Source organism: Pseudomyrmex gracilis, unplaced genomic scaffold, assembly GCF_002006095.1.
Source record: "Pseudomyrmex gracilis isolate BER0280 unplaced genomic scaffold, ASM200609v1 scaffold_12, whole genome shotgun sequence".
Taxonomy (NCBI): domain Eukaryota; kingdom Metazoa; phylum Arthropoda; class Insecta; order Hymenoptera; family Formicidae; genus Pseudomyrmex; species Pseudomyrmex gracilis.
The window spans coordinates 1422595-1448510 of record NW_018020596.1 but is presented as its reverse complement, the minus strand read 5'-3'; the positions used below and the strand labels follow the sequence as shown (position 1 = coordinate 1448510).

The 25916-nt window shown below is 40.7% G+C and overlaps 3 protein-coding genes across 8 annotated transcripts in view; 2 read left to right on the top strand and 1 right to left on the bottom strand.

The window, feature by feature from the left end:
• Window positions 1-1092: 1092 nt before the first annotated feature.
• On the top strand, window positions 1093-3817 carry LOC109863712 (uncharacterized protein C19orf47 homolog). 2 transcript variants are annotated; one of them, XM_020444169.1, is made up of 4 exons: window positions 1093-1459; window positions 1526-1538; window positions 1698-2762; window positions 2937-3817. In XM_020444169.1, the coding sequence occupies exons 3-4, from the start codon at window positions 1793-1795 to the stop codon at window positions 3062-3064; spliced, it is 1098 nt and encodes a 365-aa protein (XP_020299758.1). In that variant the 5' UTR covers window positions 1093-1459; window positions 1526-1538; window positions 1698-1792; the 3' UTR covers window positions 3065-3817. The 2 variants fall into 2 exon arrangements, with proteins under 2 accessions (XP_020299758.1, XP_020299757.1); XM_020444168.1 differs by lacking the exon at window positions 1526-1538 and having other exon boundaries at window positions 2937-3816.
• A 651-nt stretch (window positions 3818-4468) lies between these two features.
• Window positions 4469-19175, top strand: LOC109863707 (alpha-actinin, sarcomeric). Of its 5 annotated transcripts, none has more exons than XM_020444158.1 (14): window positions 4469-4513; window positions 5842-5972; window positions 14601-14835; window positions 14999-15334; window positions 16122-16207; window positions 16461-16806; window positions 16897-17173; window positions 17261-17432; window positions 17510-17746; window positions 17832-17916; window positions 18051-18154; window positions 18250-18489; window positions 18586-18882; window positions 18967-19175. In XM_020444158.1, the coding sequence occupies exons 2-14, from the start codon at window positions 5871-5873 to the stop codon at window positions 19123-19125; spliced, it is 2676 nt and encodes an 891-aa protein (XP_020299747.1). In that variant the 5' UTR covers window positions 4469-4513; window positions 5842-5870; the 3' UTR covers window positions 19126-19175. The 5 variants fall into 5 exon arrangements, with proteins under 5 accessions (XP_020299747.1, XP_020299744.1, XP_020299745.1 ...); XM_020444155.1 differs by lacking the exon at window positions 4469-4513 and adding an exon at window positions 5126-5222; XM_020444156.1 differs by lacking the exons at window positions 4469-4513; window positions 16122-16207 and adding exons at window positions 5126-5222; window positions 15541-15626.
• A 679-nt stretch (window positions 19176-19854) lies between these two features.
• The window catches only part of LOC109863706 (serine-rich adhesin for platelets-like), a 35477-nt gene continuing 29415 nt past the window's right edge, over window positions 19855-25916 (bottom strand). The window contains exons 18-20 of the mRNA XM_020444154.1: window positions 25302-25497; window positions 25047-25190; window positions 19855-24131 (exon numbers count right to left, since the gene is read on the bottom strand). Coding sequence (XP_020299743.1) covers window positions 23668-24131; window positions 25047-25190; window positions 25302-25497 — 804 coding nt within the window. The 3' untranslated portion in view covers window positions 19855-23667. The remainder of the gene's footprint in view (window positions 24132-25046; window positions 25191-25301; window positions 25498-25916) is intronic.

The following is a 25916-nucleotide window of genomic DNA, read 5'->3' as shown; positions in this document are numbered from 1 at the left end:
AATCATAGATAGATATAATATAACTAGACTGCGAGGCTCCTTATATATTTCCTAGAATATTATTGAGACTTAAGCCGATTTAATACGAATATATAGTACTTACTACGCGTACTACCTACTTAAGCGATTGGTGTAAACTAAGACCTGGTTTATGCGAGCCTAAGATTTTAATATTTCTGTTTATTAAAAGAAGCATAACAGAATATAACAAAAGCATTGAAATCCTATAGTTGAACTGTACCAATTCCGGCATAAATTAACAGTTATTACCCGCATAAACAAGGCCAAAACAAGGCCTTATTTGCCCGCATCAGAGAGAAACCTGAGAGCGGCCATCCTAATGTAATTTTTTACGACGGTTTCAGCCGCTGGTTTTAGCCGTATTTCCACAAAAGTGGAACTCAAAGGCCGTTNTCCATGAAACTCAAGTAGCAGGTCTCGTGGAACTGATCAATCACGTTGGTCGATTGGCTGATTTGACTCTGCAATTGGTCAATTCCACGAGATCTGCGACTTGCGTTTAATGTAGAACGGCCTTTGAGTTCCACTTTTGTGGAAATACGACTAAAACCAGCGGCTGAAACCGTCGTAAAAAATTACAATAGGATGGCCGCTCTCAGGTTTCTCTCTGGCCCGCATAAACCAGGCCTAAGCCTATAGGATTTTCAATGGCCATTGAATCGTGCCTTTAGATCTTCGTTGGGTCTAAGTGTAGAAACCAATCGTATTGAAGAATCACTAAGCGCTCACTGATCCGCTCAGTCTGCTGAACATGATCAATGCTTCCGTTTATACGAAATTGCCGAATGCGTATAAACAGAAATATTAAAATCTTAGATAAAGCATAAACCTTACCTGCTTTCTTGTCTTTTGACGTCTGAAAACAGGGGGGTTCAAACTCGCCGAAAGGTCTAGTAATACTGTAGATGTATTTGGATATTTATCTTCGTCAGGTGATTATTTCATTGGAAGAGACCAATCCGCATTGACAATCAAGTGACCGAATTGACCAATCACAGGCGACGCTCAATCGATGCTTGAATGTATCGAGTTGGTCAATCTTAAAAGTTGGCTAAACTGACTCACGATGCGGTGCCAAAGAGTAGGATCATAGAAGTTCTGAAGTGTGGAATTTTCGTACACACGTATAGATGTTTAATAATAATTTCTCAATCTCTCTTACTCTCCCGAAATGTTGTATATGAGATCTATTTGGAATTGACACAAATAACTACCACTATTTAGGGAACGTGTTTTCTTTATTTTCTTACTGAAATAGTGTCTTTTACACATTTTTTAATTTTGAAATTTCGCTGGGTTTCCTTTTACCACGCAAATATGCACAAGAATCGAGCGTGTTGTTAAAGTTCACTTTTTTTCTGGATTAATTGTGAAAAAAACTACAAAACGATATTCGCATCGTAAGTTTTAACCGTCAATATGGCTGCATCTCTGTCGGGTAAGTTCTGGCATCCTATTTTTTAACAATTTTCGACTTTTATGTATGATACGTGTGTGTTTTCAGAATTCTTACAAATGTATGTACTTACAAGTAAGATGCGATGCCACAAGTTTTGCTTGTGCTTCATGTCTTGACTATTTATTTTCAAGCTATGTATTTTATTACTCATGCGCGAACATAAACAACTTTTTTCCTGTACATAAAGCAATAAAAAAATCATTCTATTCTATTTTAGCTTACTGGGTTAAGTTTTTTAAAGGAGCTGGATTCTCGCAGGAGGTTGCTACTAAACATGCGGTTGTGTTCTCAAACAATCGTATCAAACCAGATATGTTACCCGATTTGGACAAACCTAGCCTCAAAGAAATGGGTATTACTTTGATGGGTGACAGGATTGCGATTTTAAGATACGCCAAGAAAGTCATTGAGGAAACAACATGCGAAAGATTTTTGGTTGACTCAGAAGACACACCACTGACAACTCCAAAAGTTTCCGCAAAACCTGTTGTGAAGAAAATAGTCAAAGATATCGGAAATAAGACAACAATTTCAACAACAGTTTCCAAGACAGATCCCATAAAGAAGGTAGTGAAATCTGTACCTGCAAAAAAGATTGTGACTATAAAGAAGTCAATTCCTTTACCAAATGCCGTCAATACTGTTAACAAAAAGCAGTCCCCTTTGAAACGTAAATTAGTATCTGACGAAGATTATGAAGACAACGACGAAGATAACTGGAATGTCACAGAAAAGAAACTAAAAGCGACAAACAATAATGAAGATAACGGCTTCGAATATTCCGTCACCGTTCCAAAGTCATCCAGCTTGAGAACTCAAGTAATTAAAAAACAATCCGAACAAAAACGAACAGTCTTTGATAGATTAGGCGACAGTTCTGTCACAAGCACGACCAATGTGGTTGACTCGACGCCCACTTTCAATATTACCGGCCTCAGCAAGGATATATTCAAGAGACCATCTAATGTCTTCAAACGTCTTGGTGACATAGATGATAAAAAGGATCATGTAACTACGGCGGGTATACTCAGGAATGAATCCGATACCATCAGTACGTCGGGTATATTGAAAAATCAGACGACGAGTGCACGCACGTCAATCATAACTACCAAGAGAATAGTACCGAAAATGACTGGTACTATGCACGCTGATCATGAACTGAGCAAGAAGGCTACATTAAACAGCACAAGTCGTATATTCAAGTTAAAAAAAGAAATAACAAATGACAGCAAACCCACCAGTGAAAAAAGCACCAAACCTATTATTGTATCTGGCAAATTAGGTACGTACATATACATTTTTAAGATTCATCTGAAAGATTTATTTTTAATATTGTAATATTTTTACTCAGAACTTTTATATGCTCTTGTTTCGATTGAATGTTGGTACAGAGAGTTTTTTCGTGTGAAAAAGTGAACAATTGGTTCTATATATTGATAAATTTTTGTTATTGCAGCATCTGAACGACTTGTTTCCATACCGGCTAAGGCGCGCCTCGGCACTGCCAAACAAGTTACTTTTAACAAAATAACAACTGTGAAACACGTCAAGAAACCCAATGTTTTTAGTCGTCTGGGTGTTTAAGCCAGTGTTATTTATTAAGCTAGTCTTTTATATCCTTTCTGTATTACTACTTGCAAACGAGTGATTTGCGATAATGAATTAAATTGTTTTTTATACGACGTCCAGAATTTTCAACAGGTTGGAGTTTTATGACGGCGGTTAAGTGCCACTGAATTCAGTACGTACTAAATAAAAACGACATACTTGCATATCATGGTCACATAAAAGTCAGACAGACAAACAAGAGAAAACTGTTCTTCTTTGACGCCTTTCAACTACTCAGTCCTAACTCAATGGCACATACAGAGTTCATCAATTAATGCTAACCAATTTTTTTTTTTTATTTATGTGTATAAAAAAGGGAATATCGCCGAGTAAAATTACTTGCCAAGCTGTTTGCAATGTAAGAGTGTTGTAAGTGAAAGGAAATGGAAAAAAGAACCGTGTATAATGTATATACGTATAGAATATATTAAAAAGAGAATTATGGACACACGATTTTAAATATCATTTATTTCGTAAACTACTTCGTAAGAGAGAAACATTGCAAATTGTACATATGTTTTATCACTATTCGAGAGGTTTTACGAAACAATGTCATTTTTAAAAATTTTTTTTGTTTTTTAAATTAATATAATTCAACGTTTATAACAAAGAATAAATAATTGCAATATTATACATGTGTGATTCTCTTTTAAACGTGAGATTAATACGATACTCTAGAGCTTTATATAAAACCATATTTTCTTATATATACTATAACTATTCTGTATTTTATATTGTAATTAAATAAAAACCCGAGTGACAATAGTTTTTAATTTTCTGTTTATTATTACTTAGTAATTTTATTTCTGATCCCGACGCAGATTCCGAAGAACAATCTAATATCTTAATTTTGCAATTACAGATTTTATTTTCCAATTAAAGATAAAAACAATACGTGCGTAAAAAACTTTTTATATTTTATTTTATTAATTTTAGAATTTATTTCAGAATTTAATTCTGCATTTCAGATTGGTCTCAACGTTCGAGCTCGCTGATTGGATATCGGGTAAGAACCGCCAAAACTTCCCTATTCAACGGCCAATCAGCAAGGTCGACAATGTCGCTCTTAACCAAAGTGGACTCCTATCTACTTCGCGCGGCTGGTTCGTGCCGTTAGCAAAAATCTTGAGAACACTCGGGAAATGGCGTCGCTCCGGTCGATTCGGAAATTTCGACGGACCGCGCGTCGGTCCTATTTTAGTCGTGTGTGTGGGTGAATGAGGTGCCGTGGCGCTCGTTCTCGACGCTATTTTCGTCGTCTCCACATCCTTCGCGGAGCTGCGGATCAGCTGGCGTGCGTCCGTGCGTGCGTACGTGCGTGCGTGCGTACGTGCGTGTGCGCGCGCGATCAAACAAACGAGCGAGCGAGCGAGCGAGCAAGCGAGCAAGCAAGCAAGCAAGCGAGCGAGCAGAAAAGATACGAAGGTTAGTTTCGGCCGATGAGCCCGGCGGCGGCTGCGTATGTAGCGATCCGTGACGCGACGTTACCACCTCGCGCATTTATCCTCCTCCGTGGGGAGCAGCAGCAGCAGCTGCATTACGAAATATAAAATAAAACGTCGCTCCGGTGAACGCGTCGGCAGACCACCAACAATACGCATGCATGTACACACTGATCATGATGAGACAAACGGAATTGCAATAATTGATCAATGCTACGTAGCCGCGAGCTGTCACGGCAATTTGCATGCTCCAAAGAGTTGTCGGCGCGATTCTTTCGTCGTGTACATACGCGTGTCGCGGCGCGTTTTCGCCGTGATTCCAAAACAAGAACCCGTTCGCGAGGTTTGCGCGAAACAAAAAAAAAAAAAAAAAAAAAAAAACAAAGAATCTTGCAATTGTTGCTTTGCCGAACATTCACTCTCGACAAAGAAACGAACGAGAAGGAGAGAAAATTTAGAAGGGAATCAATGGGTGGGATCTAACCCCTCCCCCTCTTCTCCGGCGTTAAATGGCGAGGAGAGCGAATGAGACCCTCGTCCTCCCCTGCGAAGGGGGGATTTGCGTTGGTGGAGGTGGAGGAGGGGGGGGGGTTGTGCGCCGGCGAGCGAACCGTGTGTCAGAGACTCGTGGCAGAGGGGTCAGCGCGAGGGAAAGAACGACACGAAACTGAAACGTTTTCTGGGCTTAGCGGGTACGTTTTCTCTCACGTCTTGAGGTCTCGCTGTGGTTACTTTTTGTGTTTTTTTTCACGCGTTTTCTTATTTCTCCTCTCTCTCTCTCTCTCTCTCTCTCTCTGCCGACTTTTCACACACGCGCACTCCTTTCGCTCGCTCTCTCTCTCTCTCTCTCTTTCTCTCTCAATTTTCGCCGGTAATTTATCCCAGGGAACTCACCGCGATCGCCCCCCTTTGGTTTCGTCGCGGTATATACTTCCCGTCGTGCACTCTCCCCCTTTTTATCTCCCTTCTTCCCCTCCCCTCTTTTTTCGGTCTCGGTACACGCGTCGCTGTCACCGGGGAACGACCGTTCCCGTACGCGGAGGAGACACATCGATCTTTCGATCGAGCGTTGTCTCTCAAACCGCTCCGAAAAAGCGTTTCTCTCGGACTTTCGCGACTTCTCCTTCCTCGTCTTCTCCCTTTCTCTCTCTCTCTCTCTCTTTTTCTCTCTCTCTCTCTCTCTCTGTTTCTGTGTGTGTTGTTCAGCCGCTAAATATTTCCCGTTGTAACGGAACGGAACGCGTTGCGTTTTGAAGTACCGTGGTGACACTACAACTTTTTTTTCTGTTTGTTTGGCGCTCGGATTTGAAGGAACGTGAGACACGCACACGAGCGAGGGGATGAACGACATGGAAGCCTACGGGGACGGATACATGGCACCGGAGGAGGAATGGGAGAGGGAGGGTCTGTTGGATCCCGCCTGGGAGAAACAGCAGAAAAAGGTGAGCGAAGTGCATTATCAGAAAGTTCGAAGAACTTCTTTCTTTCTTTTTTTTTTTTTACTTCTTTCTATTTCTCTCTTATTTCGAACACGACCGCCGCTTTGAGATCTGCGAAGCGCGCGAACAAGACACGCTGCTTCACAGTCGGCGTTAATTAATTGCAACAGTGCGCGGGCTAGTCTGTATATTTTGTAATTCACTCAAAAATAAAAGACGCGCCCATCAGGCGAGGCATCAGTTTTGCTTCGAGGCGCGATTATCTTATCAGATTAATTGAACAATTTAGTTAACACACAAGTGCGCGTTTGTGTAAAGCAGTAATTTGATTGAGATTGAAATTGAGAGAGAAATTTATATCTCGAGTATATAGGTTTCCACATAGAGTAAATAGACTTCTTATCGCAAATAAAAATTTTGTATTTATTGTGTAAGCGTGAATTTTAAACATCGAATATTGAAACATGTTGTTTTGCAGAAGCGATGCGAATGTAACTGTCAGTTACAAATTGTAAGACGTGTGTGTCACGGGAGAATATTGCAATTACTAGAGATAGAACTGCCGGAGATCGCCGGATTGCGATACGATTTAGCAGTTCGATGCAAACGTAAGCGGCGGCGCACAAGATAAGTTCCCACCTCGTGAGCGCGATCGAGAATTCCTCACATAAATAACATTCCACTCGCATCCCATCACTGTATTAGAAAGGTTCCGTCTAATCTTAATGCTGGGGATTTAATGGAGGCGTTTTAGATTCGATGAAACGATCTTCCCGAGGAAACGCTACTATGCGGAGTAGAACGTAACATTATCTGTGATGATGAGACATGTGAAGAAAGAACTATCCTTGTTCTCTTTCTCTCTCTCTCTCTCTCTCTCTCTCTCTCTTCGCATTAGCTGATGTAAGAAACAGTACACGCAGAGAGAGAGATATGTGACCTTTGCGCGATTTAATTAAAACACTCGAATAAAACAGTGTTTCTGTTCGCTGTGGCGTCACTAGATACTGATAAATTGGAGCATTCTCGAGTACGCGCTCGCAAAGTGTTTTTCCTCATTTTTGGCAGAGGCTCAAGGCTTCTCTCTCGGTGTGGAGGCCTCCGCCTCTCTCGTATTATATCGACCGCGCGCCGCAGCCCTTCGGATTGTATTTTCAGACTTTATGACAAAAATAATCGAGCGGTGACTCACGCCTCCGCGAGTACGTGATTCTCGTATAGCCGATCGTCGTGGACTTTTTTTCGTTATCTTCCTTAATTCTTTTTAGTCCGCGTGATACCGCGCGCGCGCGCGCGCGTTTGCCCGCCCGCCCGCCGACGGCGTCTTGTCAGGTACATTAGATAAGCGACACTGATAATTGTTAGCGCACGCCAATAAAGTGTGTCCCTGAGAAATCATCGCTGCTGTCGACTCTCTCGACGTCGTCGTCGACGCCGACAGCGAGCGATTTTTCGTAACGCCTCTAATTTTAGAGATCCGCGTGCCCCGTTCCGGAAACGCGGCCCGAAAACCCGCATTACCGACGCCTATTCGTTCGCGTCGGCGACGGCGGCGAAAATTTGTTCCGTTTGTCGAATCGCGCGATAACACAGAAGATTTCGCTCGCGATTCGCGGAAAAGCTTACGGCAAAGTTTTCCGGTCTGGAAATGACGGAATTATGACGACAACCGGTTCATTCCGTGAATTCGCACCGGAAGAAGAGAAATGTTTAATACACGAAGAGAAACACGGAGAGCGAGAAAGTTGTGTTCTTCGATTTCATTTCGTCTTGTTCGCGAGAGAAACGATTTACAATAAAAAAAAAAAAAAAAAAAAAAAAAGTTAAATTATTCGCGAGGAAAAACGTAATCGTTAAAATGTTATATAAAGAAATTATATCCGCGCGAGGTGCCGGAGTCGGGACAGTGCAATGACAGGATTTACAAAAAAAAAAAAAAAAAAAAAAAAGAAACTTTTATTGTCGTGCGAGAAATAAGTAAAATGAATGTAAAACATCCGAGAGAACGTAAAAACAAAAAGAGAGGAGTGTAATTTCAACTCTCGAGAAATTTCTGAAACACACTTTATTTACACGGAGCGCACGGAAAAGTGAGAGTCAATAGTTTCTTTCACCCGTCGTGTAACTACAATGTCACCTCGAAGTCGTCGGTTGCTTTCTTGAGGCCGCGTCAACGGCTTTTTATTTCAATCGCGCGAATGGGAAAACATTCGATGCGCGTTGCGAAATAAAACTTTTACGAAACACAGTATGTGTGTCATTGTTAAACAATTATTACACTGCGTATGTTTCAGAGTTGTGTGTGTGTGTGTGTGTGTGTTGCATTCAACGAAAAAATAACCAGCGGACTCTATTTAACGAGAAATTTCTACACACACGTTTGTGTGCGTGGGTTTTGTTTTCTAGAAAACAGGAAATCGAGAAACTCCGCACCGTGTCATTGGAATATCGTCGTCCGTATCTACTTTGTTCGGGGAATGATATGGGATATATGACAGAGAGAACCGAGCCAATTAATAGTATCGCTTAGACACATCATTACGCGGAACGGAGAAGGAGAGAAAGAGAGAGAGAGAGAGAGAGAGAAAAGGTGGTCGGTGTGCGACACCACGTCGGGCCGATTAACTGTACAGGAGAATTTCCCATAAAATCTCCGGTCTCTCGTGTGTCAGCCTCCCCTCGCGCATACACACACACACACATCGGCTCGCGAAGCGCATGTACCGGCGATAGGAAATTTTTCTCTGAGAACGCGTGCAAATGGGTCGCGAAAACATCTGTGCTCAACAAGCTTGTAGATTACGCGGTCTTCAGAGATTTATTCGACTGTACGTTGTAGCTTCGATCCCCTTATAGTTTCAGGCAGAGCAGTGCCTTCTGTGTTTGAAATAATTTAGAGATTCGATTCGCCAGAATTTTTACAATTACGATTTAAAAACACGTGCCTCGGTGATGACTCTAGTTGTTCACGTTGCCACGCGTTTGACTGTCGTAGATGTTTTATGTTTGAGCGCGCGTTTTATGTGGTTACTGCGATAAATATTTCTTATTATTGCCTCATCGAGTCGGTCGGCAGATACCGGAGTATGTCAACCGTGAGTCGTCACTTCGTTTATGTTATTGATATTGTAATCGCCTTGACCAGTCAGTGATGCAGACGCACACTCGGCGGTATTGAGAAACAGAAATCCGAGGTCCACAATCTAGCTAGCGGTTCGGATGTTTGTATATATTATTCCGTTTAAAAAAATGCGCGAGACATTTTCTATAAGTTGAGGCAAATTGCCCGTGAAGAGATTTATGTTTCCTCCAAGTCAAGCAGAGGAACTACAGATTGTTGAACACGCACTTTCGTGACTTTGCGATAACAATTGGATCCGAGGAAAGATATCAAACACGATCGAGATACGTGCGTTAAAAAAAAAAAAAAATTAATTACATCGGTTAGGTTGTTAATTTAAACGTTTATATTTCGAGCTTTTCGACAAATTTAGTCTCTATTTAAATATTCCTAAACGATTTTTAATAACATGTCATCAAAATTATATTTTTAAATTTCCGTGTTATTTTTTATTTAACAATCTCAGTATAGAATTTCTTTTTTTATTTGAATTTTATTTCTGTCTCTTCTCTCGTCTCCATATCTTCTTTCTTCGAACTGAGATAGAAGTAAAGAACGAGAAGTCAGGTGTGCGCGCGAATTCTCTCTATTCGCGGATCATCGGATCTCTCTTATGTGTTTCCGTTTTGCTCTCTTCGCTTTCTCTCGCGCTTCTGAAAATAGGTATCACCCGGAATAATTTCAACGAACATGATCGCGCGATACGTCTTCTTAATGAAATCGGCACCCGTTTTGATCCCCCCCCCCCCCCCGCGGTGACTATCAATTTTACTCTTGCGCGCATCTACCGGTGCATAATTATCATCAGATACGCGTTTATAATTTATTCAGAGAGTCGGGTTACATTCCGCGAGTACCGTATAATCACACAGACCGCTGATTGATTTCGCTTGTGTCGACGACGCCGGAGTTCTCGCCTCCGATATTTAAATCCGTGTCGTCGTCGCAGCAGCTGCGCAAAGCAAATCATCGTTACCGGATAAAATCGAACGGTTAGGCCGAATAACGGGCGCTAACGGCTCGCGATGCATCTTCGGTAATATTTTTTTACAGACTAATCTTTCGCGCAAACGATCGTGCTCGTCTTTGTGTATATCTCCGTTTCTGTAGCTGATCAATATTTAATCGTTTGATCTATTTTTTTTTGCGGACGGAAGTGCGTGCCTAGCGGAGGCATCGTGAGCGAATAAAAATGAGAAGACTTCAAAAAATGAGAAAAAATAATCCAATAGGAGTCCAAACACGCCGCGCGGTTGGTGTGTTTTCGAATTTTGATCACAAAGTTAACAAATTGAAAACGTTTTGACCGAGGGATGCGATCTTCGTCTCACCGCGATATTCTATAAATAAATAAACCTCAGGTATTTGATAGCTTCGTGTTTTCGTTGGACATTTGCACGGTGCGAAATTGAATACCGATGATTAATTGTCGCAACGAGCCGCGACCGGCAAGTAATTGAAGAAGCACTTGCTCTGGTCAGTAGCATCGTGAAACACTTTGCTTCGTCTCGTCAACGAGAGAACGATACTGTAGCTTTTCGCGGCTGTTCGCACGTCTGACGTTACGTATAAATAGACCGTATAAATAGATAAAGACGTGCGCGCGGTCGTCGATCATAGTCGGGGTCCACATCCTCCGATCAGACGACTTCGGGATGACGACGTCGCGGGACGTCGCATCACGCCCCGGCGGCGGCGCTTCTTCCACGAAGAATTTTCGGACGAGAAATTGACGATGGAGATTTGTCGATCTTCTTGTTGCTCGTCATAGATCTCGACGATTCGGTTCAGAAATCCGTGTTGGAAATTCGGATCGGACTCTCCGCGCGATTTTTTTTTTCCAAAACACCGGGTTGCTTCGTACACACACATGTGGGACGAGATTTTAATTTAATTACATCTTAACGTTTGAGATTGAAAGTATTTCTACGGTCGGAGACCGTAAGTCGTCCGTAACGTCGAGAACTCGTCGAGAGAGTTGCAGACTTTACCTGAGCGCTCTTCCGAGGAAGCTGTCCTTGACGTTGTTGATTTACGATTTCACGGTGTGTTGCGATTTTACGGTTGCTTTTCCTTCTTGCACACTTAACGTTTGACGGGTGTCATGCCAATTTGGCAAGCGGCGGCGTCGTCGTCGTCGTCGTATTGTCCGAGCAAAACCCTCGGGATTGGAGGGAAGCGCGACGGGGAGGAAATAACGATAACGCGTAATTCGCGTTTGTAATCGCGGTTTAGTTTCGCTCGATCGATTTCTTTTTTCCGCCACGTCGGGAGGATCGTTAACCTTTCGGATGCTCTGGTCGGGGGCGCGCGCCAAATCCCAAATAAAACCGGGTGACCCACACGCATGCCATATTTTGACTTAAGAGCATTGTCACTCGGTGACAATGCGACCTCACGTAATGAAGTACAAAAATAAAACGTCAATAATGAGATGCACGACGATATAAAACGCGATATCGCGATTTGTTTACGCAAACAATATCATTAATCTTTGGACCGATTCGAGAGCATTTTTTCCTTGTATATTTGATACCCAAAACTTGTATACACACAACGTTTTATAAAAAAATTATCTTGCAGATACAGAGCCACTACAGGCCGATCCTCTAAGTTAAAAAAAATTAGGAAAAGATAAAAAAGAAATCGATGAAAATAAAGAGTAGAATACATTTATATAGGTGGCTCGACTTCACGTAAATAGATAAAACAAAGCAACCGCGAATAACAGTGCGGTATAATAGCAACTCGATTATTTTTCTTGGGCGAGTCTTCGTCTGTGCCCACGGATCTTGCGCGCGCCAAACGCAGATTCATCACGCAGATATTTTGTCGCACACACACCTACGATTACTTATTCTCGGCCAGTTATTGGACCGGCTCGAAAGGTCGCCGTGGAATAATTACGAATGCATTTCCGGCCCGTGATTTCAAGTTCCTCAAGTTGGATTGTTTTTGTTTTTCTCTCGTTCTTGGATTACGAGAACACGAGAATGCATTTCCGGCCCGTGATTTCAAGTTCCTCAAGTTGGATTGTTTTTGTTTTTCTCTCGTTCTCTCGGATTACGAGAACACTGAGATAGAGAACAAAAACAGCAACGAAAGTCCCGGAGCAAATATTTCCGCGAAAATTTTCCGCATTGTCGTCGTTTATCTTTGCGTCGTTTTTACCTTAGTCACGCTTTACGCACTTACCTTATCCGAAGGTTATTACACATGTCGTATTTGCGGCGCCATACGTTTCGATAAGACACGAAAAAAGAACAGGCGATGCGCGAAATCCGTTGTCAGATTTTCGAGACAGAATTTTATTCGCGCGCGTGGGACTTCAAAAGATTCCCGAATTACGTAAATTAGACGCGCGTGGAATTTAGGCTGTTTTGTCTGCTCTCCCGCGCGCGCGGTCGATTCGACAAATTTGCATAACTCGCTGCCCAATTGCCCAGTTTCTCACAATTTTTTTACTCGCCATCTTTTCTTTTCAACTCGATCGAAATCAGCTTTTATATACAAATGAAATAACGTTGACTAATTAAATTAGAAAATTAATTAAATTCACTTTAATTTTTTTAAAGCCAAGTCTTAATATCGATTAGTTATATATTTTTTTTCTGTCTTGCAGAACTCGCGCACGAGGAGAAAATAAAACCGCCGAAGAAATCTCTAAGAATAGTCTCGCGGGGAGAAAGAGAGAGAGAGAGAGAGAGAGAGAGCGCACATTTTCCTGCATAATACGATCGCAAATTATTTTTTGGTCGAGATTCGCGGACGTAAATTGCCGCGTAAATCGAGAAAGATGAAATTTATTATCGCGCGTTGTGTAAATCGTCTCTGGAAACGGCCGCGGGCGCGTGTTTCGCGCGTCAACGTAGGCCGAAAAACGTGCGAATGGTCGCATTATACGTTCGCACTCACACACGCGAACGTAAATAGAAAATTACGCGTTATCAGCGCAAATGCATCGGCTATCGCATTCCTCTATCCGCAACGACGCGCTTTTTTAGCGGCGCCGCTGTGTTCGCACATATGTATAGAGACCGTTTCCATTGATATAAATATATATATATATATATATATATATCGCAGGATGTGGAGATTTCGATAAGCGACGTGCGATTGAATTACGCGGGGGATACGTCACGATGTGACGACAATCGTACGGACAAATATGTGACACGAAAGAAAATTGCAATCTCAATTTATCTATTATTGCGCAATTATTTGCACTGGCAGAGCTACGTGTTTTCTTAAGACGTGTATCTGATTAAACCGCGCGCGCGGAGACATCGATCGGTGCAAATAAAATTCGTTACATAATTCGAACGTAAACATTTTCCGCGCCTTTTTCCCGATTAACAAAAATCGAAATGTGAAGAGAGCAAATAAGATTAATTTGTGCACTTACGAGTCGTATTACGAATCGAAGTGACGTAACGCGGAGTGATGACACGTTTTGCGTGATGCAATTATTAAATAACAAACACAACGGGGGGGGAGGGAGGACGACTCTCTCGGAAATGTGTTTGAAATGCTTTAATACGCGGCGCGGGAGGAGTCAATGTTTTACAAATAGATCTTAGAGCGCGTGCAGAGATGTTAGGAGGGTGGCTCATGTCCAAAATTGGCCCGTCGTACTTCAACGCCGCCCGTATTGAATTTCACGCAATATTTTTCCGACTCAAAAATTTCACCGCCAGACCGGGGTTTTTTTTTTATTGACCTCGAGCGAACGGTGCGATGTGTGTTGCGCTTTATTCCACCAATATTCGAATATAAATATATATATATATATATGTATCGCGAACCTGCGTGTGTGTTCCTCTCTCTTTCTCCCCGATTTATATTTACCCTAAACCTAGTAGACAGACTCGCGTTTTTCGTTTCGTGTTGTAGACACGCAACTTGCGTCAATAAATTTTTGTGTATCGCGAAAATTGTTGTCTTTGAAAGCAAGGGGGTGGTGTTTCGAAAGCATCGATTTATTACGCGCGATGTGTGTAACTTCAAAGAGTTTCAGAAAAATTCAACGTTGTGATGGAAATAATTTGTCTTCAACTCGATCGTCTTTGCGATAGATAGTCGATTTCGCTGCGAGCATTCGAAACGCGCGAACATATTTTGCGTATGTGAGGAAAAAATTGCTTTGCAATAGAGCGTGTAACGTGCGTTCTGGACAATTTCAGCACAGATGTCAAAAAAAGATTATTCGAAAATCATTGTACAGAACGATAGGAAGCTTGTGGTTTGAGAACCAGGACAGAAGATATATATAGCGGGAGGGATCGGGGTCGCTACTAAAATATACACTAAGCAGTATAGCGAGGAAACTCAATCTCCCATTTTAAATGATTATTTCTTCGTGATACATCATCGCCAGTGTGTGCAAAAAAAATCGAGTAGGACGTTTCGCTTGCTCGACAATCACATTTTTTTTTTTTTTTTTTTTCACGCAGCGCGTGAAATCAAAACGCTCGCTCAATCATGATGATTTTCTTTTTGTTTGATCACAGACCTTCACAGCCTGGTGCAATTCGCACCTACGCAAAGCGGGCACCTCCATCGAATCGATCGAAGACGATTTCAGAAATGGGTTGAAACTGATGTTGCTGCTCGAGGTGATCTCGGGCGAGACTCTACCCAGACCCGACAGAGGCAAAATGAGATTTCACAAGATCGCCAATGTGAACAAGGCCCTTGATTACATCGCCAGCAAAGGCGTCAAGCTTGTCTCAATTGGCGCAGAGGGTATGTTTTTCTCTCGAAACTCGTTGCAATAATACACACACGTCGCTCTCAGAAACTTGTGTCAATCAATGCCTTGTGTCATCAGAGAAGTAATTTTTATTATGTCATTTTAACATGTATGTCACACGTGCGTTTCTGAAATATCGCGAATTATCTCCTTCAGAAATCGTGGACGGCAACTTAAAAATGACCTTGGGCATGATATGGACCATTATTCTGAGATTCGCCATTCAAGACATTTCCGTGGAAGAGATGACCGCAAAGGAAGGATTGTTGCTCTGGTGCCAGCGCAAGACGGCGCCGTACAAAAACGTTAACGTTCAAAACTTCCACCTGTCGTTCAAGGACGGTCTCGCGTTCTGCGCCCTTATCCATCGTCATCGACCCGACTTGATTGACTACAACAAACTCAGCAAGGACAACCCACTGGAAAATCTGAACACTGCCTTTGATGTCGCTGAAAAGTATCTCGACATTCCTCGTATGTTGGATCCCGACGGTGAGTGCACAGATCGTCGAGTGTCGTATCGAAAAAAAAAAATGTTTTATCCGAAATAATTTGCAATAAGAACGAAGAGATTATATCGTGATTAATCGCTGAGTTTAGGTATGCTATTTATGCTATTTGCGAGACACGGAGCTACGATCAGATTTCTCTGAGTATACGTTCACACGTGTTTTATATGTTCCCTTGATATCATATAGATTTGATCAACACTCCCAAGCCGGATGAGCGAGCTATCATGACATACGTGTCCTGCTACTACCACGCGTTCCAAGGTGCCCAGCAGGTCAGCGTAAAAAGAAACATGCGTGTTTGCTCATTAATTTCCTCTCCGTCATTTATAAACAAGCGACCATTAATACGATCTGCAAGTGAATTTATACGCTTACCGTGTTAACGACGTTCGGACCTGCTCTAATTGATTACTCCCTTGCTCCCACATTGTTATTAATTTTAATTGTTTCGCCAGAAGACTTCCCCGAAACGAAGTATGCACCTTTTGTTGTTTTAATATTTTCTTAACGAAGAAGAAGAGATAATCACCGTAACAGAGAATTACGTATGTTATTTTCTTTTCAGCGCAAAAAAATTGCGACACCATTCATCATGTGTGCAAAAAGAAACGAAACCTTGAAAGTTACGATGAAAATTACTAATCACACATTCCGCCCTTTCTCAAGTTCCGTCCATTGTTAAAGTTAATCAAATTCTTAACAGCAAGTAGTTTTTATACACGCTCTAACAACGCATGGTTTGAGTTTCCTCGAATGTGTTTTTCTAGATATGCGAAATACGGCAATGCCTGATGAGAGGGCCGTGATGACCTATGTTTCCTCATACTACCACTGTTTTAGCGGGGCGCAAAAGGTGTGTTTTCTCACATTTTCGAATTAACAAATGCGCGTTGAATGGTTGCGCGTAAGTTCTTTGATCTGCGAAAATCAAACTTTTAATTTGTCCTCAGATTTGTTTGTTTTTTTTTTTTTCAAACGACTATTCGCGCGATTGCATGTTCAATGAAAGTTAACTTTATATGTTCTCGGAGATGTATTACTTATGTGTTTAATACACGACACGTGTTCACGTAAAAGCACAAATTACGAATGTTTTTTTCTTGTAGGCAGAGACAGCGGCTAACAGAATTTGCAAAGTGTTGAAAGTAAATCAAGAAAATGAGCGTCTCATGGAAGAGTACGAACGTTTGGCTTCCGACCTGCTTGAATGGATCCGACGAACAATGCCTTGGCTCGCGAATCGACAGACCGACAATTCTCTCGCTGGCTGTCAGAAAAAGCTGGAAGAGTACAGAACCTACCGGCGCAAACATAAGCCGCCGCGTGTCGAACAAAAGGCCAAGCTCGAAACAAACTTCAATACTTTGCAGACGAAGCTAAGGCTGAGCAACAGGCCGGCGTACATGCCGACGGAAGGAAAAATGGTGTCCGACATCAATAAAGCTTGGAGAGGTGCCCGTTTTTTTTTCACAGAATCTCTCTCTGTAATCTAGTTTTCTTTCCGAGCGGACTAAAAGACTTTTATGCATAAAAAATTCTTAGGTCTGGAGTTGGCCGAGAAAACGTTCGAGGATTGGTTGTTGTCCGAAATGATGCGTCTGGAACGTCTAGAACATTTGGCACAGAAGTTCAAGCACAAAGCGGACGCTCACGAAGAGTGGACCGCTGGTAAAGAGGAGATGCTCACGTCTCAACACTTCCGCCAATGCAAATTGAACGAACTCAAGGCTTTGAAAAAGAAACACGAAGCTTTCGAGTCAGATCTCGCAGCTCATCAGGACCGCGTGGAACAGATCGCGGCTATTGCTCAAGAACTCAAGTGAGTTCAAATCTCAAGTCAAACTTTGAACGTTCGTCGAATGTTTAAATTTTTTCCTAATTTTATTGCACGATGCGCTGCTTACAGCACTCTCGAGTATCACGACAGTGCATCCGTAAATGCAAGATGTCAACGTATTTGCGATCAGTGGGATCGATTGGGTACGCTCACCCAGCGTAGACGTCAGGCTCTCGACGAAGCTGAAAAAATCTTGGAGAAGATCGACGTCTTACATTTGGAGTTTGCCAAACGCGCTGCTGTGAGTATTCGATTATATTCTGAACTATCACCTTTCTGCATCCGAACAAATTCTAATATTTGACGATCATTTTCTAGCCTTTCAACAATTGGTTAGACGGAACCAGGGAAGATTTAGTGGACATGTTTATCGTTCATACAATGGAGGAAATTCAAGGATTGATGGACGCACACGCTGCGTTCAAAGCAACTCTCGGCGAAGCAGACAAGGAGTACAACTCAATCGTGGGACTCGTGCGCGAGGTCGAATCCATAGTCAAGCAGTATCAAATACCCGGCGGCCTAGAAAATCCGTATACCACTCTTACTGCAATGGTACGACATGGATAGATACGATTATAGATTGTTAGTAAAATAAATAATAGACATTAAGTTAATTAATATATTATCTATTATGCAGGACCTCACCAAGAAATGGAGCGATGTCAGACAATTGATACCTCAACGCGATGCTACTCTGGCTGCTGAACTTCGCAAGCAACAAAGTATCCTTTATTTTATGTCCCACAACATTCAAATTTCTTCGATATCGATAGTTTCTAATAAAACACTTTTTAGCGATTGTGTGTGTGTATGTGTGTACGGTTTAAAAGATATTTCCTGAAATAGATGAAAATAGATAATGAACTGCTCAGACGACAATTCGCCGAGAAAGCTAATGTCGTTGGACCATGGATAGAACGTCAGTTAGATGCAGTGACTGCAATTGGTCTCGGTCTTCAGGTTGGTAAAAGACATCGATTTTATATGTAGAATATTTTTATTTTATAGTGCCTGTAAATTTACCAATGTTGCGTATGTGTTCTTTTTTTTTTCAGGGAACTCTGGAAGATCAGCTACATCGTCTCAAAGAATACGAACAAGCAGTCTATCAATATAAGGCTCATCTTGAAGAACTGGAAAAGATCCACCAAGCGGTTCAGGAAGGCATGATTTTCGAAAACCGCTATACTCAGTACACCATGGAGACGTTGCGTGTCGGTTGGGAACAGCTTCTGACCTCGATCAATCGCAACATTAATGAAGTCGAGAATCAAATTCTTACCAGAGATTCAAAGGTATTTCCAAATTTTTTAATTTGTATATTTGATACACTCATGTGGGTTACTCTGACAGAACATGAAGAAATAATTACAAGCGCATGTTCATTTCAGGGCATCACTCAGGAGCAGCTAAACGAATTCCGCAGTAGTTTCAATCACTTTGACAAAAACAGGACAGGCAGATTGGCACCGGATGAGTTTAAATCTTGTCTTGTGTCTTTGGGTTACTCAATTGGCAAGGATAGACAAGGTGACATCGACTTCCAACGTATTCTGGCTATTGTTGATCCTAACAATTCGGGTTACGTGCACTTCGACGCCTTCCTCGACTTCATGACACGTGAATCCACCGATACCGACACGGCGGAACAAGTTATCGACAGCTTCCGCATTCTTGCTGGCGACAAGGTAAAAACATTCAAATTTTATTCGATTTATCTGCAGCGAATAAAACGCGCATCTCGTCACGTCTAAATTCTCCTCGTGCTTCAGCCTTATATCCTGCCGGACGAACTGAGGAGAGAACTGCCGCCGGATCAGGCGGAATATTGTATTCAGCGAATGCCACCGTTCAAGGGACCGGGCGCTATTCCCGGGGCGCTGGACTACCGCTCTTTCTCGACGGCTCTATACGGCGAATCCGATCTATAGATAAGCATTAAATATAATATTAATGAAAAAAAAAAAAAAAAAAAAAACAATTATACATACAAATGGAAAGAAAGAAAGAATCACACTCAGAGTTCATCCTTTGACGAACGGATGAACAAACAAAATGCCTAAAAACTTATCCTACTTTTTCGTACTCTAACGTATTTTCATGTGGTAATACGAATTCAGTATGAGAGAGTACAATATGTATAATATCAGTCATTACACTAAATACTAATAATTATTATATGTGCGCATATACATACTTAGAGGCTGTTGGAACATCGGGGAGTTCATGAGAAAGTGAGCGATTTGCAATTTTAACGCAAAGGGATCTAAGTGTGTCGAACTGAGAGAACAAAAAAAAAGAAAAAAAATAGATATTAAATCTACCGATTGAATATCTTCCCGCGCAAACGAAAACCACATATCAGATATACGTACGAAGGAAGAGAAACGTACTTATATTAAGTCTGTTACGCGACAATAATGGATACCTTTCGTTAAAAAAGGTAAAAACTAATACACGACACGAAGTTCGAAATTAATATACTCTTCTTATATAATGTGTATTTTGCTACACAAGTTTATTCTTCCATATACCGCGTTCAAACGGTATGTAGAAGAACGATCAAAATCACATTTACATTATATTCAATTTTATATTATACTTTTTTTTTTGGTTTTTTGAGAAAACACAAGTGCCAAGAGTAATTAAGATCTTGTACATTTTTTTTTTTTTTTTTTTTTTTTTTTCGTAATTTTCCGCGAACGCGAAAATCGAAGATTGAATCTTGAGACTTCGAGACCTCTTGAATCGTGCTTGTGATTTATGTCAAAAAAGAAAAGAACTCACGATGGTCAAGAGGCGCTTCTCGAATTATTGTGCAGTAGTATTATTGTATTTTCTTCTATATATCGAATATTTTCTTCTATATATCGAATATTTATTCTAAAGTATTTTATATATATTCGACATTTTGTGTAATTATATTTCGAAAAAGAATATATATATATATATTTTTCGACTCGTGATTCGCAATTTTAACGCAAAGGAATCTAAGTGTGTCGAACTGAGAGAACAAAAAAAACATAGATATTGAATCTACCGATTTTGCTAGCTGTTGTAGCGTGATTCGAATTTAAAACGAATTTAAAACTATGTTTTTGAATTAAATTTATCGGAATCCGATTGAATTTTTTTTTTTTTTTTTTTACAACTTTATCACATCACGTAGTGTAAATCATGTGTTATGTGTGAGAGTCTCAAGTATGTTTTTTTCTTTGTAGCGATTGCCGAATCTCGTGCGCGTGTTACAAAACCTACACAGCGCCGCGCGACTATGCGCGTATTCGAAACTTGCGAATCATCAAATTCGTAATTCAAGTCGTAAGATTCGTGAAATAAGATGTGGAGGGGAAAAAGTTTGTCATTTGCAGCGATTCACGCTGATCCACGCGATTGACAAACTGCGAATAGTGCGGAAGATTTTTACACACGTGCGATGTCAACGAATCTCTGCGAATTGTGCATTACGAATCGCGCACAGTCCGGCGCTGATGTTCGCGCGCGCGCGCGCGCGCGCGATTTCCGGTGTCAATTAATTTATAAGAGAGTTCGCACAACACAAAACGAAACTATACGAAAGACCTAGAAGAGTAATAATAACGAACTTTGCGAGTTTTAACGATATGTACATTGAAATCGACCTTCTCGCTAAGTATCCAGAAAACGTAACGCTCGAAATCGAACATTGTTCATATTTTTTTAAATGAGCGCGGCACACTACGAATCCTTAAATAAACGATAAGCCGACGCCTTATATATATTTTGTAAATCGTATATTAAACGTATGCGAAAACGAATACGCTGAACGAAGCAAATTTATTTATTTATTTTTGACTTTTAATAATTATTTATTAAATATCGCTCCGATATATATATATATATCTATATTTATATGATATATGTGTCGAGACTTTTTACGGTTAGAAAGCGAAAAGCGAAATACTTCTCTCAAAGTATTTATTTTTATAAATATTTGCAAAGAAACACACCGATAAGGCGCTAATTGTAACATAGAGGTCCACTACTACGTAAAAAAAAAAAACTCTTCAGATCACAGCTGCCATTTTTCTCGTTATCGTGTTTTAAATACAACGTTACATTTATAGCCTACTTAATATATCCATCACCACCTTTAGTGACGTTCAGAGTCGGGTTAGGGGAGGGTGTCATCAGTTTACTTTGTTTGAATTACATCGTGAAAGTCATACTCTCGATAAAAAAGAAACGAAAAAAAAACAAAAAAACAAAAAAAAAAACAATGCTCGTGTGTGAAATGCAATTACTTTTGTTGAAAGAAACACCAAGTTTTTTGTCTCGCTTGTTGCGGCTTTAACGCGCTTATCAATGTTTATCTTAACGCGATTTTTGAGAGAGTTCACTCTTAATTTTTTTTTTCTTTTAATTATTTTTTCTCTGATTTTCTTTCTCGGAGTACACTATATTAAGCACACAGGAGACGAGTGATATGCGAGAAAAACAAACACGCCAAAGCAGGAAGTTTACTTGCTGGAGCAATACCTATGATACACACGAAATTCAACGACGCAAAAATACACACACGCACACGCACTTCCTCGCATGTAGAGATGTACACTGAATGGAAAATATACGTAATGCGGAAAAAAAAAAGGAAACACGAATATATCTGAAACATGTACGTACATATGTATCCGACTCATCAGTGGTAATTCGTAAGAGAAATTCCTGAATAAGTATCCGTGAACGGTGAACTACTCGACTATTTCGGATAATCGACGGTCTCGAAAAATATCTAGTTGCTTTGAACGATCTTCTTCGAACGTTAATATTATAATATACAGTTTTTTTTTTTTTTTTATTTACAACACGCACACACAAAGTGTACAATTGTAATTACTTTGCAGTATTTTACGAAAAAAAAGAGTTGCACGGAGTTCGAGCAACCTCATGGAAAAAAAAAAAAAAAAAAAAAAAATACGATCGTTTCGCTGCATTACATTTATCTCAACTATACTGTAATAATAAACTTAGTTTGTTCATCTCATCTTCTTCAACTAAATTAATAACAAATAACATTGTGAAACAAAAAATATCGGGGAAAATAAAAAAAATATTTGGAAAAAAAATTGTCGCACCAGAGTTTATTTCTCTCTGCGAGAAGAAACGCAACAGAGAAAAAGTTTGTCTATTTATGCAATTTTTTTATTCTTTAGGATATTATTTAAAATACTTACCAAAGATTTCGTCGTTGAACAATTTTGTTTGCGAAATGTGCGAAGATCACGCGCAAGATGTGTGTCGTATATAATCGATGCTTTTATTTTTCAAGTACAAAAAAAAAACTTCGATACATTACATATGTATATATATGATATTAAATTCGATGTGCACTACACTCGCCAATATGAATCGAGTTCGAAATTTATTGTTCGTCTCAAAAGAGGAAGATTAAGCGTATCTTTTGTTACAAAACAAAAAAGAGGGCTTAACAATCGCTGTGAAAAATTTACAGATTAAATTATGTAACGCCCGCTCTGGTCACAGGCCACACGCGAAAGAGTTTACGTTTATTATCTTATTTACGCTACTTATTACGCACATAACAAACACTATTAATATTTACATGTGAAAGAGACTTTAACGATAATATCACCACTCTGTGTTTTCGCTCGATTATATGGCTGTTGCGCAGTCGTACAAGGAGAGTGTGTGTGTATACGGATACGTCTCATCGAAATGTGATCGCTTTGAAAACAGCCCGTTTGCTAATTGAAATGAATCACAGTTTTCCTCGAAAGGACAAAGAACTCAACTGTGGGATAAAAATTTGTTGGACGCAATCCACTACTGTGTTATGTGATTAAAGCAATTTTGTCCGTCACGCGCTCGAAACAAATTATCGTTGAAGACTGTGCGGATAGAGAGGGTCTTTTCAACGAGAGATATACCGATTCGAAGTCTTTCTTACAATAGTAATACACACTTCGCGCTTATTTTCTAACACCGTCGTTATGTCATTTTTAGACCGTGTAATATTCATGGAATGCTCTTATTTTCACGTTGTCATTGCATTTAAGATAACAATATCTCTCAGAAATCCGCGAATTAACATACGTGTTAAAATATAGAAATTTATATGTTGCAAGAATCAAAAAAGTTTTTTTTTTTATTTTTGTTTAAAAATAAATGCTTTGGAAATATTCTTTTTCTAGTCCGAGAGAAGAACGTCGCAAAGATCATCTTAACCACTCGATAACTCAATCTTTTCTTAAAGATCTTTCCCGTGGACCAATAAGTTTAACAATTACGTGTTGTTTTATTTTCTGTTCTGTTTAAACGCGTCACAATTTAACGAACCACGTCTAATATATTCCGAGTCGGGATAAACGATTTGTTGATTGATTTTTTTTTTCTCAAAACGAAACTATCGATGCGATCGCGAGCTTATATACAACTCTTCCCCCTGTATCGAATTATCAAGTGATCAAGAACATCTATCGTTCCTTACAACCGAGACCGGCGGACCAGTTGCAGATACCGCCGATGGGATCGAAGGACAATTTATCGGGACAAGTGTACTCGGTTCCGATCACCTGGCCGTTCACCATACGGGCGCAAGTGATGAACTTCTTGCACGAGTACGGGTGCGGGAAGTTGCCCTGATCCAGGCAACGTATCGTGCCCTTGTTCGTGAGGAAGAGCTTACTGTTGAGGAAGGACTTGCCGATCACGATCGGCACCTCGTCCTCGTAATAGTCGTAATCGATCACCGGCGGTCTTCTAGGTCTCGTGGTAACGTTCGCTGTGGCAGGCTTGTTGTTGTCTTTCGTCCTGAACTTTTGACGACCCCTCACGTCCGCGCCGTATCTCGTGACCGTTCGCTCGGTCGTGGGATACGTTCTGGGTGTTATGGTGGTGCTAATCTTGCGCCCATCGACATCCACTAACGGCGTTCGACCTATGCGTGTAACCTGATTAGTCCAGTGTCGCTTAGACGTTAGCTTGGGAGCAAGCGGGTCACGGTGATGAAGTCAATCCCCAGAATGTGAAAGAAAAAGAGGGAGAGAGAGAGAGAGAGAGTGAACGAAGAAGAGCGACACGAGTGAGATTCATTAGTAAGACGCCACCAATCAATCAGAGATTGCCACAGAGACTGAAGAAACTGAGAACACCTCACTGTAAATCACAATCGAGAGCGAGAGAGAGAGAGAGAGATCCATGCCACGTACTGTCCATTCTGTCGATAGTGGCATGGAACACGATTATAGCGATTAATTTGTTTGTTTTTTTTTTTTTTAGCAAAAGCAAAACTGAATGAAACAAATGAGACGAAAAAAAAGGCGACGAGACTGATGATAGATAAGTCGCATTAGTGATTCATGATATTTCAATTGTCATCATTGATTAAAAAAGACAAATGATTGGAGAAAAATCCGCGTGATGGGATTGCGTGAAGAAAGAACTGCGAGATCGTGAGAGAGCACACAACGCAATGAGTGTGAGAAATTAGTCGAACAAAAATTTAATGACATTATTTGCGAAGACATTTTATTTTGAGAAGATAAATATTCTTTTTTTTTTTTTTTCTAACGAGATTACGTAGCGTCGCGATTTTCGAGTTGATAAGTTGAGGCGAGCTTGTCAGGCGAGATTTCCGGGAGATATTATAAATGATCGTCAGGTGTCAGGAGATGATGAGATTCTGCCGGCTTCGTCTCTTGAGACGAAGAGTTTCGTTAAAACGCGTAAAAACGCAGATTGCCACCCGAATGCCCCGCGCGAAATACGAAGCGCGCGTGCGTTGATGATGCGGAACGTTAGATTAGAAGAATTAGATAATCGGACGGCGTGGTCTCTAGCAAGTATAATGTACCGGTGTTTGGCGAAGACGAGATCGGCGGATCCGTCAGAGTCGCCGCGAACTCTTGGGTGCGAACGCTTTGATCGGACACGTCTGTCTTCTGATCGTTCTCGAAAGCGGTCGATTTAACGTACGATTCGGTGCCGTCGAACACGTCTGAAAGAAACAACATTCATTCGAAACAGAAGTGTTTGGAAATCTAAAAAAAAAAAAAAAAAAACTAAAAATCAAAATACTCAGGTGTCATCTCTCACTGAATTAACCTACTGAGATCTATCCTCGGCGACAGGGTAGTCTCGATTGCCGGTCTGCTTCTTCGATGAGTTGTGGTCAGATAGCTCGGCACGGTACTGATCAGCGGAGTGACCGTTGTCGGCTGCGTCGGTTTTCTCTGCCTAACGGGGTTTGTTCCGCTTCCCGATTTGCGACCGAGGGAAGATCCGTTGCTTCTCAAGGAAGTTGTCTGTTTAAAAGAAACGGTTAATTACACGGATAATAAAAATCCGTTGCGGATTGTCGATTGTAATGACAGATTCGCCGACAAGCGCACGTATATATATTTAGTATATATATTTATACGTACACATGTCCGCGGCAAAGCAAGCTTACGACAGAGAATAAAAAAGTAAAATCTCAAAAGATGAAGAAAATCAAGGAAATTTCAAGAATATCTCAGACAACACAAATATGTGAAAAAAAAAAAAAAACAATTTGTTTAAGTAATTTTTTTAAGTAATACTTGAATATATGTTTGAAAGAGTATCTTCTTTCAACTTTTTTTGTGTTGTTTGGGACGTTCGCGTGTTAAAGACATTAAAATCTCGTCGAGATTCAAGCATTAATAAAAACGTTGAAAATACATCAGAGGAAGCGAGAGAAACG